Source organism: Camelus ferus, chromosome 13 (genome assembly GCF_009834535.1).
Source record: "Camelus ferus isolate YT-003-E chromosome 13, BCGSAC_Cfer_1.0, whole genome shotgun sequence".
NCBI classification, from domain to species: Eukaryota; Metazoa; Chordata; class Mammalia; order Artiodactyla; family Camelidae; genus Camelus; species Camelus ferus.
Genome location: NC_045708.1, coordinates 18,585,670 through 18,598,637, shown reverse-complemented (window position 1 = coordinate 18,598,637; position 12,968 = coordinate 18,585,670). Strand labels below are relative to the sequence as shown.

General features: G+C 47.0%; 1 protein-coding gene across 2 annotated transcripts in view; it reads right to left on the bottom strand.

Moving 5' to 3' along the window:
* ARID1A (AT-rich interaction domain 1A) overlaps window positions 1–12,968 on the bottom strand; it is a 66,481-nt gene that overhangs the window by 3,547 nt on the left and 49,966 nt on the right. Inside the window, exons 7-19 of one of the 2 annotated variants that reach the window (XM_032495582.1) lie at window positions 12,513–12,680; window positions 11,493–11,805; window positions 10,148–10,293; window positions 9,951–10,060; window positions 8,628–8,837; window positions 5,730–5,937; window positions 4,430–4,562; window positions 4,079–4,251; window positions 3,565–3,715; window positions 3,343–3,480; window positions 3,164–3,260; window positions 1,795–2,686; window positions 1,303–1,433 (exon numbers count right to left, since the gene is read on the bottom strand). In XM_032495582.1, coding sequence (XP_032351473.1) covers window positions 1,303–1,433; window positions 1,795–2,686; window positions 3,164–3,260; window positions 3,343–3,480; window positions 3,565–3,715; window positions 4,079–4,251; window positions 4,430–4,562; window positions 5,730–5,937; window positions 8,628–8,837; window positions 9,951–10,060; window positions 10,148–10,293; window positions 11,493–11,805; window positions 12,513–12,680 — 2,870 coding nt within the window. Of the gene's footprint in view, window positions 1–1,302; window positions 1,434–1,794; window positions 2,687–3,163; window positions 3,261–3,342; window positions 3,481–3,564; window positions 3,716–4,078; window positions 4,255–4,429; window positions 4,563–5,729; window positions 5,938–8,627; window positions 8,838–9,950; window positions 10,061–10,147; window positions 10,294–11,492; window positions 11,806–12,512; window positions 12,681–12,968 lie in introns of both variants that reach the window. The other variant, XM_032495581.1, reaches the window with a different exon arrangement.

Genomic DNA, 12,968 nt, shown 5'->3' with positions numbered 1-12,968 from the left:
GAATTAACGGTGCACAGATGTTCATCTGCTCTCTTCCCCAAGCTCCCCAACATTCCAAGAGGCTGTACCTCTCTCTGTGCATCATGCAATGTAATGAATAGGATGAGGCTTAGGTTCTCCAAACATTGTTCCAAGCTGGTGCTAGACAGACCCACATTCTAGCTTAGATCCTAGATAGGCCATTTACCCCTAGAAGAAAACATTAACCTCCAGTCTGATTAATCTCTAGCTGCACAGTACAGCAGAAAGGAAAAAATTAGGCTTTACAGAGTTAAAAAGATCTAGGTTTGAATTATGACTTTTCCAGGAACTATCTGTTTAACTTAAACTCTCTAAGCTGGAGTTTTTCCATCTTTCCATTGAAAATGATGGAAATTCCTAAACTTTACAGGGTTGTTTTGAGATCTAAATGGAGTATGTCAAGAGCCTGGCTTACAGAAATTGCTCAGTCAATATTTGTCCCTTTTCTTTCTCATAGGAGGCAGACTTCTGAATCAGAAAGACTCTGCTAACAGCTGTGTGAACCTGGGCAAAGTTAAGACTCTGAGCCTATTTACTCATCTCTAAGTGGCCACATCTGTCTCAGAAGGCTGTTGTGATGATGACACAAAAGAAATTATGACAGACCTAGTACAAAGTGAGGGCACAGTAAATGGTAACTATTAATAACAATGCCCCCTAGTTTCAACTCCTTGATAGACAGGTTGGTAGGTACTGAGGATGATAAAAGAAACAGCAGGATGGTGCAGAAGAAACTCTTCCCAGCTGAGAGAATTCAAGGTGCTTGTCCTGCGGAGAGAGGGTCTGGAAAATCATCTCTGCAAGGTCATCATTAACACCCTCCACCCTCAGGCCAAAGTGCACCTCTGTACACCTCCCACTCTACAACTTAGGAAAGTGGGATCAACAAAGACCTCTTCTGTTCAGAGTGGATGAAGAAAGAAAGGGAAAATAAAGAACCTGCTCTGGTCACTAATATAGACCACAGGTTCTTCTTGGTAGTCTAGAAAATACAGTGTCTTCACTATCATCAACAGAATCTGCATTTCTTACCAATACCAAAAAGTTTCTCCTAAATTCTCTTTCAAGTTAATCCTGATTAACTTAATTACACAAATTATTATTGCTCTCAGTATTCTGGGCCCATGTCCAGAGGCAAAGTACTGGCATAGAAGGTATCACAGAGCAAGTGATGGAGAGACCAAGCTGGCTAGGGATGGCTTAATTCCCTGTGTCACTTAGCACCATCGACTTCAAGAAGATCCCAGGCCCTCTCAATCCTCCCCCGGCACCTGTACTCACCTGACTGAGGTTGAAGGTCATGATGCTGTTGTCATCATACAGCAGGATGTTAATGGTGTCTAATGCCCACGTACTCTCTGCCAGCAGCCCAGACTTGAGGGACATCATTACCCGCCATGCCTCTGGGGTTCCTGAAATAAACCTCCATGTCGTCCATCCACCAAACCCAGGTTGGCTGGAGCTCCCCACCCCAGAGCTGGCTCATCAGTCAGGCTACTCTAAGAAGAACACATGGTGGGAGGTGGTTCCCATCTGGGAGATGACACACATCTGCCCCTCATGGCTTCTAGGCTCTGTTTGGACATCATGGCATGGCGATTCCTTTAGTAAAGCCCGACATCAGCTGATTTCTTCCTTACCCAAAGTTTTTTGCTCTATTTTAGTCAACACTGGACCAGATTTTAACTCATCCAGAACACCAGGATGGAGACAGAACAATGAACAAGATGCAAAGGGGCAGATTAAGCAACCTAGTCAGGGAGGCCTCCTTACCGATGTCTTTCATTGTGAGCCGCCTCCTCTGCTTCAACACAGGCTGTGTGGCTTCAACAGAGCCAGGTGGGAAGGTGATGTCCCGCCGAATCATAGGGGGCTGCACAGGGGTAGGTGCTATGTGTGAGGCAGGTACTGGGGGACCTGCCTTCTGCATCTTCATCCCAGAGTGCAGGAATGGAGACTTGCTAGGAGAGGTGCGGTTCTCCATTGGCCGGGGCAGGGGAGCAGGGCTGGATACCTGAGGAATGTGATTCTGCATGCTTGGTGGGGGCTGGTAGTTGGATGGAGGGGGCCTTGTCATGGGAGGCACGGGGGCAGAAGGACCATATGGGGGCTGGCGTGTGCCATGGGAAGGCCATGGGCCTTCATGGTTGGCCCTCTGATCCGTGTGCAGCATTTCATCTGTTCGGTTCACTCCATGATAGGCAGGGCCTTGGGGGGCAGAGCCTGTGCTCTGCCTGTTGGCATAATTGTAGGTCATGTCATTACGCCCCTGCCACATGGTGCCCTGCTGAGCAACCTCAGCCGATGCCTGTATGGGGCCGCCCATCATTTGCGGTGGCATGTTCTGCTGGGCATTGGAGCCGGGGGGTGCTGAGACACGGTCTCGGCCAAACTGGAATGGAAACTGGTTCTGGGGGCCGCCTGCTGGTCGGCGCTCAGTAGCAGCGGCGGCAGTGGCAGGATAGGCGTTGCCATACTGGTTGTACACATCTTGCTGAGGGGAAGGCTGAGCAGCTTGTTGCTGGCTGGCAGGCTGGGGCTGGGCTGGGGGCAACTGCTGCTGCTGGGGCTGCCCCTGCCCCGTGCTGTATGGCACGCTGTACATCTCCCCTTCGTGCCGCTTGGCAGGAGGGCCGTATGTGCCATCCATTGGCCGCTTGTAATTCTAAGACAGGGACAAGCACAGGGGAAGTTAATACTCCGCACTCAGGGACACAAGATCCACAGCTGCCAAGAGGGCTACACTAGGCACTTGCTGGGCTTACTTCTGACCCTCTAGAAGAGAGGACAGAGACTCCAAGGGAACAAAGGAGTCACCTTTACAAATTATCTTTTCAAGTTGTTTCTGAAAGCAAGAATCATTCTTTATTCCCCTCTCGCTCTCCCATGCTCTAAGCAGAAAAATGTGGAGAAGTTCAAAAGTCAAAACAAGGCCTGCTTCTAACCCTTTTGGAGAACTAGAGACTGGACTAGACTTGAAATAGGGAAGAGTGAGGACTTGACTCTTAGACAAAACTGGCTATTAGAGTGGGAGAACACCACCAAAATATCTAAAGCGGGCTTCTTAGACTTCTCAACTTAGTCTTCTAACTAATTGGCTCTCAGAAGGAAACTGTGTCAGCCCACCCACCGCCCTCCTCACCTGCTGCTGCTGCTGATACATTGTGGTCTGCTGGCTGGGGAAGGGGCTGCCGGAAGGGGTGCCTTGAGCGGAAAACTGATTGCCATAGGAATCATGTCTGCAGGAAGGAAGGAAACAGGATTAGGGTGGTAAGCGGAAAAGCTTGAGACACAGCAGCACTGAGACCAGGCTTTACTCACCGTTGCTGCTGCTGCTGCTGCTGCTGTTGGGGGTAACGGCTAGGAGAATACATCCCCGAGTCTGGGTTGGAAGGCATGAGATTCGGCTGTGGGGCTCCAGTGCCCATGTTTCCCTCGGGTCCTATTCCAGGCTCCGTCCTAAACAAAATTGGAGAAGCAGGTTGAGTAGTCCCTGACAGCTGTGGGGTGCTAGGGTGGGACAGGAGCTGGGGCCATGCTTACCTCACTCTGTCATAAGGACCTCCATAGGGATAGTGCTGTCGCGGTCCCATCGCCACATTTCCCAGCCCAGGGCCGGCAGCTCGACTATAGGGGTCCCCCATCCCGCCGTTGGGGCCCTGCCCTGAGGACATGAAGGGATCACTCCCTGGAGCTGAGAGCAAAAGGGAAAGCAGTGAGCAGGCCTAGTCAGTCAGCAGGCCTAGCAACCTATACCTTGCTTGCCCCAAAGACCCAGGCCCTCTTCAGAGCTCAAGTTTGTTCCAACTGTTTTCCTGACAGGTTTGAAACAGAGATCTAAAGAGGCCCCAACCAGCAAAGAACACATAATTGTAAAGGGGTGACAAGGTGAGGCCAGGGAGAGGGAGACATGAAAGGAGGATGAAGAGGGGTGGTTAGGTCCAGAAATGCCTTATCTCAGAGGATGGCTTGACAAGAACCTCGAACCACTCTCAAGATATCCCCCCATTTCCCTGGCCCTGTCCTCAAGGATGTAAGGCCAACAGCAATTGGTCACCTTTCCTCATGGTGCCATAAGGATCCTTATTTGGCTCGTAGGACATGCGCCCCATCATGTCAGAGGTATTCATACTGGGCTGGTACCCAGGGTTTGGAGTCATGGAATTCCGCTTCTGGAATGTGGGGTCACTTCCATCAGGAAAGGCATCCTGGATCCCGACGGAATTGCTCCTGCTCAAGAGTGAGAAAAAGCCAATTAGACCCCAAAGAAAGCAATTCCTCTGATAATGCAAGGCTCCTGGGAGTCACTGGCTGGGCAGGCAGAGCAGGAACCACCCCGAGCTGCACAGGAGCACATTTATTTTTGCTCAGGATCCCCCAAACCACCTGCCTCTGCTCCTAGCCTTACCTCATGCCTGGCAAGGGGGGGATCTGGCTGTGTGGTGTGGATGCTGGAGTTGGTGGCTTCAGGTCTCCTCCTTCTGCCATGGAACTGCTGGTTGACTGAGGTGTCTGTGGCCCCTGCATTGACCCTGATCCTGCTGTGGAGAGAGATGTAGGGTGAGCAGGAAAGGACTTAACTCTCTCAGAAACACACAAATGCCCTAGGATCTCTTTGAAAAAGATTGCTAAGGCTAGAGCTGGGGTTCTTTAAACCTAAATCGTTCTCCTCAGCAGGGGATCTGCAAGGCCAGGTAATAAAGAAGGCAATTTGAGGGCTCCAGCACTCCTTGCTGCTTTCATATCTGGAGAACAGGAATGGTATGGTGGCCATCAGCATGCTGGTGAGTCCTTGGGTCTATGTCAGCTTCTCTGACTACTCTTTACTTCCCCAAGGACCTATATCTAACCTGTTAAACCCTGTGCACAAGCTGGTACACAAGCTCCCAGTCAGAGGCCCTGGAATGCTGGTTGGGAAGGCTCCATCTTGCCCCAAACCTGCAGAGCACTTTAGGAGCCTAGGAACTCCTATTCTCAAGCATCCAGTACAGTATCACCACTTACATTCGAAAGTTCCTTTAAACTGATGAGCACAGAACTACCAGTAATTAATATTTCCATTAGTTACCATTCCCAGCAGCAGATATCCCACTGCTTAGGCCTCCCCAGCTGATGAGTCATCTCAGGCACTCATTACACCCTCAGAGGTCAACACCAGGGCACGTGTGTTTACACCCACCTTCTAGGAGCTCTGGCCTTCTTCCCTCCCCATGCCTGTCCAGGCCCCATCCTCCTCTCAGAAAGGAGGGTGGGCAGAGGCACTCCTAGCAGAGAGTTCCATTCATATCCCCTCCCCACCCCCTCCTTCCCATTCATTACCATCTCAGCTCCCTGGGGAATTCAGGGCTCTTGTCTGAGCTGCATTCTAAGGTGCTGACATCAGTGGGCCAAAGCTCCCAGATGGCCCTGCCTCACTTGCTGTTTGTCAGATTTCCCTACTCCGCTGGTGTCCCTCCCACTTACTAGTTTACAAACACTTGGCAAGATGCCAGGTGCACAATGAAAATTAAAACTTAAGGGCTGCTGCAGACTATTTCCCAAGGGAGTTGCCACTGCCCACTCTTTAGTTTGCAAACCTGTTAAGTTCTGAGATAGGACAGGGCAGGGCACACATCCCTGGTGGCAGGCACTGGTGAGTAAGGAGTCTGGACCCTTGAATGCTACCCTTGAAGGGTAAGCCTTGATGAGACTGCTCACCCAATCCTTACCAGGAGAGGGAGGCTGGATCTTGGGCTGGGACTTCTTGGAATCAGCAGCTGCAAAGATGTCTGGGGGAGGGTCTTCTCCCCGTTCAATCTTGCACTCAAAGGCATAGAGACACTGGATGTACTGCTTTTTTAAGGAGCTGGCAGCACTGCTTGAGGTGCCGACATTGAGGTTGGTCGCAAGTTCCCGCCATTTTTTGTTCTTGTTGACCTGTACAAACAACCAGAAGATTTGGGGTGCATCTTCCATCTGGTTTTCCTGCCCACAAACCCCAAACTTCATACCCCATGAGGCTACTATGTATTCATCTTGTGAAATCAGTTCTCAGTTAACCACAAAAGTTAACTTCACTTGGTGGATAGTCCACAACAACGAACATTAAATTCATGGTTTCCCTCTACCCCAGCAGGCTTTATCCACAGATCACTGTAACTACCAGACAGTGCTTATTCAAAATGGGGCAAACTTCACATCACTATCAATCAGAGATAACAGAATTCAGAATGTATGGGCTTTGCTTTACACAAGTGTACTATTGAAAAATGATGTGCAGATCACCATCAAATCAAAATCATATGTTAAATGCACTCATAAAAACTAACATCTTAAGGGGGAGGGTATAGCTCAAGTGGTTGAGTGCATGCTTAGCATGCACGATGTGGGTTCAATCCCCAGTACTTCCTCTAAAAAGTAAATAAATAAATAAATAAACCTAATCACCTCCCCACTCCCCCTCAAAAAACAAACAAACAAAAAAACCTAACATTTTATAAAATGGAGACCTTTGGCATTATCAACGACCACCCTACTTGACTTACTTTGTCAAACCGGTGGTTTTCATATCTGATTTTTTCTTCAGTGTGGGGTTCCTTGCAAATTTGACATTCTGTGTCACTGCTCCCTGCATCTCAGTGACATATAACTACAAGCCCCTCTCCCTCACCAGTCGCTGTCTTGATTGTCCAGGAGATGCTTCAGGCCCCTTGACTTCTTTTGTACCTTCCCAGTTGCCAGCCTATAGTTCTGCCTCCTTTCCTCAGCTTCAGAATACACTGATCAAGACCAGTCCCCAATCCCCACAATTAGTCTTTCTGCTTTAGCCAGGCAGGTCTCCTTCTTCATGTATTCTTATGTTTATTCATCCACCATGTGGTAAGCCTGTCTCTCAAGGGCTAGAAAAACTGGCTTTCCAGTCCCAATCCACAAGGAGTTCAATGTTTTGATACCTGCTGATCTGGCACCTGTGACACCAGAGAGAAGAGTGATGAAGAAGCAAAGAGAGGAACAACCTAAATGGAGGGGAGATGACCAGGAACACTTCCTAGAGCAGGTAACATCTGAGCTGACTCTTGAAGGTTGGAGGCAGCATTGGTAGGGTATATTCCAGACCCTTTCCTATCTCCATGCCATCTGGGCCAGTCAACTGGCTTGGCCCCTCCCTCTACCTAAACCCTACTAATCCTTCAGAAAAGCTCACGATTCATCTTCTGCTTTCTTGGCACCTTCACAACCTAACTTATAACAGCACTCTTTCTCCTCTGAACGGTCTTTAGAGTCCAACCACATCATAGCATCTAAAAGGATAACAGCCTTTTGCAAACTGGAAGACAGACCCAAGCTTTGGGATTCCTTCTACACCTCATCCTAGGTCCAGTGAATCCAGAAGCCTACGTAATCAAAACTATTTTAAACCTAACCCAATGCACCCCCTTTCCCTACAGGTAGGAGAGGACTGACTATGAGAACTCAACATCAGGGAGAATGGCAGGAATGAGCCGAGGGTCACCTAAGAAGCCTGCTGTAGCTTTGCTTCCCACGCCAGTTATGTGGCGGTGTGCACGTGTCTTGTTATGTTTTGTTTTCCTTTGTGGGGGAGGGGAATAAAGCCTAAGGGAGAAGGAATTCATAACTGACTGCTGGTTGGCTTCATTCCAATCATTTTCTTTTCTACTGGTGACAGCTGTTTTCCTTTTCTGATTTAGAAGGTTTGTAATACAGCCCTCCCCACCACACCTCCCCCTGAGCTCAGCCACAAACTCAGATCCAATAGCAGGCTCCTGGTAATGACTACAGAACATACACAGGAGGAAAGTTTGCAAAGCACAGTGTGCTGTCTGCCAGTGTTGCTTCACTTGTTTGCATCCTGGGCTGAGTGTAAAGCAAAGATGTAAGGTATGAGGACAGGGGAAGGCTCACGATGGTGGTCAGTTCAGAGGTTTTCAGCAGAGGTTAATCCATTCACTTAAGTCTCCCATACAGAGTAACTAAGCACAACTTCCCACCTACTTCTTTCATAAACTATTCCTATTAAATAGCTCCTCAAATCCCACTTCCATTGGGAAGCTTCTTAGAATGAAAGGATCAACAACTACACTGGCTGCCCTTGTACCATCTTGCAGGCCAACTTATGTGGCAGAAATCTTGCTGCCAGCTTTGCTTATTTCTAGTTTCTGACAGTCTAGCAGGGTACATACTGACCCTCCCTTACAAATAAGAAAAATAGGGCTCAGAGTGGTTATATACCTTAATTATGGGCCACACATTGTAAGTGGCTAAGAAAGAATTCAAAACCAGACCCATGTCTCTGAACCCTGCCCTGTCTACTATGCCAAACTGCCTGCCATGGAATCAGAATGCCCACTGACTTGTTCTATTTTTGCCCCCCAGGGGGACTCTGGAAACACAGTAAACTTAATGTTAATACTTCATACTACCCACAGAGGTCTTAGCCTCCTCCCTTTGCCTTATCTTCTAGAAGCCCCGAGCTCCCTGGTCTGTCAGTATGTAACTCAGCAGGAGAGGGTGATATGCCTGTGGGATGCATGGTACCAGTGAAGCCACTGAGTACCTAGAGAGAGACTTGTTGAAACCACAGGGGAAGCCAAGTGCAAGGTACTCACCTGAGTCAATCCACCAATCTCCTTCACAGACACATAGAGGCGATACAGGTCCAGAGGTTTCCTACCCACAGCAGGCAGATTTGTCATGCCCATGGCCTTCTCCTCCGTGAAGGCCAGGTAACGGTCCACCCACATCTTCCTTTCAGGCTCACCACCCAGCTCATACAACTTGGTGATCTTCTCATTGGTTGTAGTAGAAGAACTGGATTTCTGGAAGGGGCAGGTCAAGAGTCACAGGAACTGATCAGATTCAAAACCTATGCTAAGGGTCTTAGAAGTCCCTTGATTAGGGCAGTGGTAAAGCTTCTTATTCTGGGTTGGTCACTAACATCTGCCCCTGCCTTCACAAAAACCAAAAGGGAGCTAGACCCTCCTATAAAGGAAGGAAGCTAACACTGACTATACATTATGAATTGAGTGTTGTGCTAGATGCCTTTACACATCAGGTGTTATAAATTATTCTTCCCTTATAAGACCCTTATCCACCTGACATCAATGTCACCACTACTCCCACATTACTACCCAGGAGCCTGGACACACTTTCATAGACTATTTCAGATAACTCAAGAAAACTCAAAACATGATCTCAAGACAATGGACTAAAATGAAAAGAAACTTCCTTCTCTCAAGAAAGGAGGAGTCTCCCACCTGCTTGAGTGGCTTTGGATATTACCCTAGCCAAGACAGGATGACTAAAGGGGTCTGGAAGTCAGACGTGAAGGTCCACAGGAAGTGGCAGCTATGATCTTTATTTCCTACTTTATAAGATATGGAAAATGAGGTATGACAAAGGGTGGGACTGTTTCAAATGACTCTGATATTGGCAGGTCCTCAGAATGCCAACAGATAGCACACTCAGGACCAACCTACAGAGAGGCCAAGGACCCAAACTCCACCTGCCTCTTCTCCCCCTTTATAGAACATAGGGCACCAACCATTCCTGCTATTCTGAGTAAGGTCCAGGAAGAGAAGAGTAACTAGTTGCCCATGATATACATCATCTATCGATGCATGAGGACAGGGGTCACAGTTTCAGAGTGCGCTGTACAGAGAATTCTACACTGCAGATCTGGCATTTCTTCCGTATCACACAGCTGTGAGAATGTTGTTATTTACATTAGGATCCCTTAGGCTAACTCAAACCTAATTCAATGAACTATTATCCTGGGATCCTTCATGGTAAGAAGAGGCAACAGCAGCCTTTTCCAAGATTATCTAGTCGGTGTCATAAAAATCTGGAATCTAGTCACCCTCTTTTATCATTCTCTTTTACCTATCTTTCTATGAGACAGAAAATTGAGGCATCAAGATATACAGCATTACCTTGGATTTGGATTCTGTCTTGGGTGTCCCATCGGCCTTGTTGTTCATTTTGGTGGCTGGAGTTAACTTGACATCCCCAAGGCCCATCATCTCTGGGCTGGCTGCCATTCCTATAAAAGAGAAAAATGTCCAATAGATATGTGACATGAAGATCACGCTGGAAGAAATCCCTAAGGTGAGCAATGACTAGGACTCACCTGCTGAATTGTTGGCCATGGTTCCACCCATGGGATATGGGGGTCCCTGAGGGTTGATCATGCCAGCCATACTATTAATCCCTTGTCCATAGGGAGGTCCAGTTCCCATTATGCCCCCTTGATTCATATTGGGGTAGCCTGGTGGCCTGAGGAAGAGAATGCAAAGTGTGAGAGAGAGTTGTGAGTTAGAGACACTGAGCTTTCAGATTTGGATTTGAGCTAAATAGGGTTGTGAGCCAAGATCACTGAGTTAGGCTTACAAGGAAAAAGTTTATGGGTCTTACAAACCACAACCATGCACCTAGATTTTCTTTCTTTTTAAACTTTATTTTTTTTTTTTTAATGGACGTACTGGGGATTAAACCCAGGATATTCTCCTCTTCTACCTCCCACAAAAGGTTCTAAGAGGGTTCAAGCTCTCAAAAGGAAATCATGGCTCAATTTTAAAGGATACGTTCTTTGAAGACTGGAGCCCTGTGTCTCTTCAGTACCACCTCCCTTTAAGGCACCTCGAAAGTCAAGCTGTGATTCCATTTAAGAGCCCTCTCTATGGCTAAAGGCCTAGATTAAAATGCTCAATTTTATCACTCTGTCATGTCACCCCAACCAAACTGGACCCCTCATAGCATACACCTGGAGGGGCTTTATATCCTTTCTTGATGGGCCTACTGCAAACTTTGCCCTTCCATCATTCTAAAGTACTACCAGACTCACCTCTTTATAGTCAATCACCCTACTCTACCTTGGTTCATCAACATTCCAGTAAAAGTTACTTTAAGAACTGTAGGCACCACCAATGGGGTGCACAGTCTTCAAAACAGTAGAATCACATTTACTGAAGTCAGTGGCCAAGGAAGAAGAGGTGAATCTTAAAGTCATTAAACCAAATCACATGAGCCTTCTGCACTTTTGCACCAGAGTGAAATACACAGGACCACTCAGAACAGTAGGAGAAATGTCAAACCACAATCTCATCATTCTCTATTTCTTACATCGCAGATCCAAATCATGTGTACCATTAAAAATCCTTTTGGAAACCAAGAAACAGATTGCCAGAAGAAATTAAGACACTCTGAAGACTTATTTTATATTAATCAAAATAATGTGTTTTATAAAGTTCTTTACATATGATATCTGGTCATGTGAAATTTGTTACCAATCTAAGATGCTTACAAATCAGCATTTTTGTTTTTCACTGTAAGGAAAGCTAGTTTTCTAAAGAGCTCTCAACAAAATATCTACTTAACAAGATGACATGGTTTAGGTCCAGAAGTATCCCAATGACCTGAATGACTACACAGTTTGCTTCCTTACACTGATAACCTCTTCACTTCCAAGGCCTTACCTGTTTTGGATAGAGTTGGCAGCAACATGCATGGCGACAGCAGTTTCTTGAGTTTTCCGGTTCATGCCCCCTGGTGGGGGACACATCCCTGACCCAACCTGAGGTGGCATATTGGCCATGTTGGGGCCATAAGGCCGGTTGCCCATGGAGGTGTGACTCATTCTCCCTGGAGGGAGTGTGCCATAAGGTGGGATGCCAGGCTGCCCATGCATCTGACCTCCAGCACCCATAGGATTCATGCTTCCAGCCATGCCTGCACTGGGGTAGTTAGCATTGGGCAAGGCATTATAGTTCGGCTGCCTAGGGTAGCCTCCTGGGTGGGGAAAGAGAGAAGATGCAGAGACTTGATTAGTGACTTACTAGCAACTGACTAACTTAGCTCAATTCTAAAACTCTAAAGGTAATAATGGGAATGATTTAATAATTGGTCTGGAATGAGACCAACTTCATGGTCTCTTTAAAAAACAAACAAACAACTTCATGGTCCATGAAAAAAAAGTAAAGGGGGGCCACGAACATATAAAGGCAGGTCTCAGTTGTCCCCTCATCTTATAGACAGCACAGCACAGGGCAAGGCTGGCTGGCAGGCAAGGCTGGGTTTGCTGCTATCCAGGCTCTTCAACTCCCAGAATTCTTTCCTTTCTACACAGTCATCTCCCATGATCTGTGTTAAGACACTCGGTTTTAGATCCACCTACAGCTCATTTTGAGCAAAGATTTATTCTGTTAGGACTAATTTACTAACAAACAAAAAAAAAAGTAATAACTAGTAATTACCACTGAAGTGTCCATGCTCAGTCTTGGCCTAAATACCTTATCTCCATTTTACAGATGAAACAGAGGCTCAGGAACATTCAAGGACTTTCCCATGGTGGCCGCCCTGCCTCATTTTAGGGCCTGACTTTGATCAATTTAAGGCAAAGGACAGTCCTACTCTTATAACCCAGATAGCAGCACATGAAACAAAGAACTCTTTTCTCATCTCACCTCCATGTACTCCTACCTGGGTAGTGTACTCACCCTGTGGGCCGTACTGACTCCCCTGGGGACCATAGCTCCCCATGGAGTTCTGCTGGTAGGAGCCCATGCCTGCGTGCATCTGTCCTCCAGAAGGCTGACGTGGAGATAAGGCTGAGCCAGGCTGTGGGGAACTGTACTGGGGCATCTGGGGGTTCCTCTGCATGTAACCTATTTATGGATAGTGTCCATAGGGTTATTACCTTTGTACAATGGGAACAAATGCTCTCCTTTATCCTAGGACTTTACTATCTACATTTTCTTTAGCAGATACTTGCATAAAGTCTCCATCTTATCTGCTATATAATTATGTGCCATTTTAGGCACCCCCAAAAATGACACAGCCATTAACAAGGGCATGTCAACTGTTTCTACAAAACAGAGGTTTGAAGAACAAATAGTAATGACCAAAAAAAAAAGAAAAAAAAAAAAAAAAAAAAGAAAGATGTAGGATTTAAT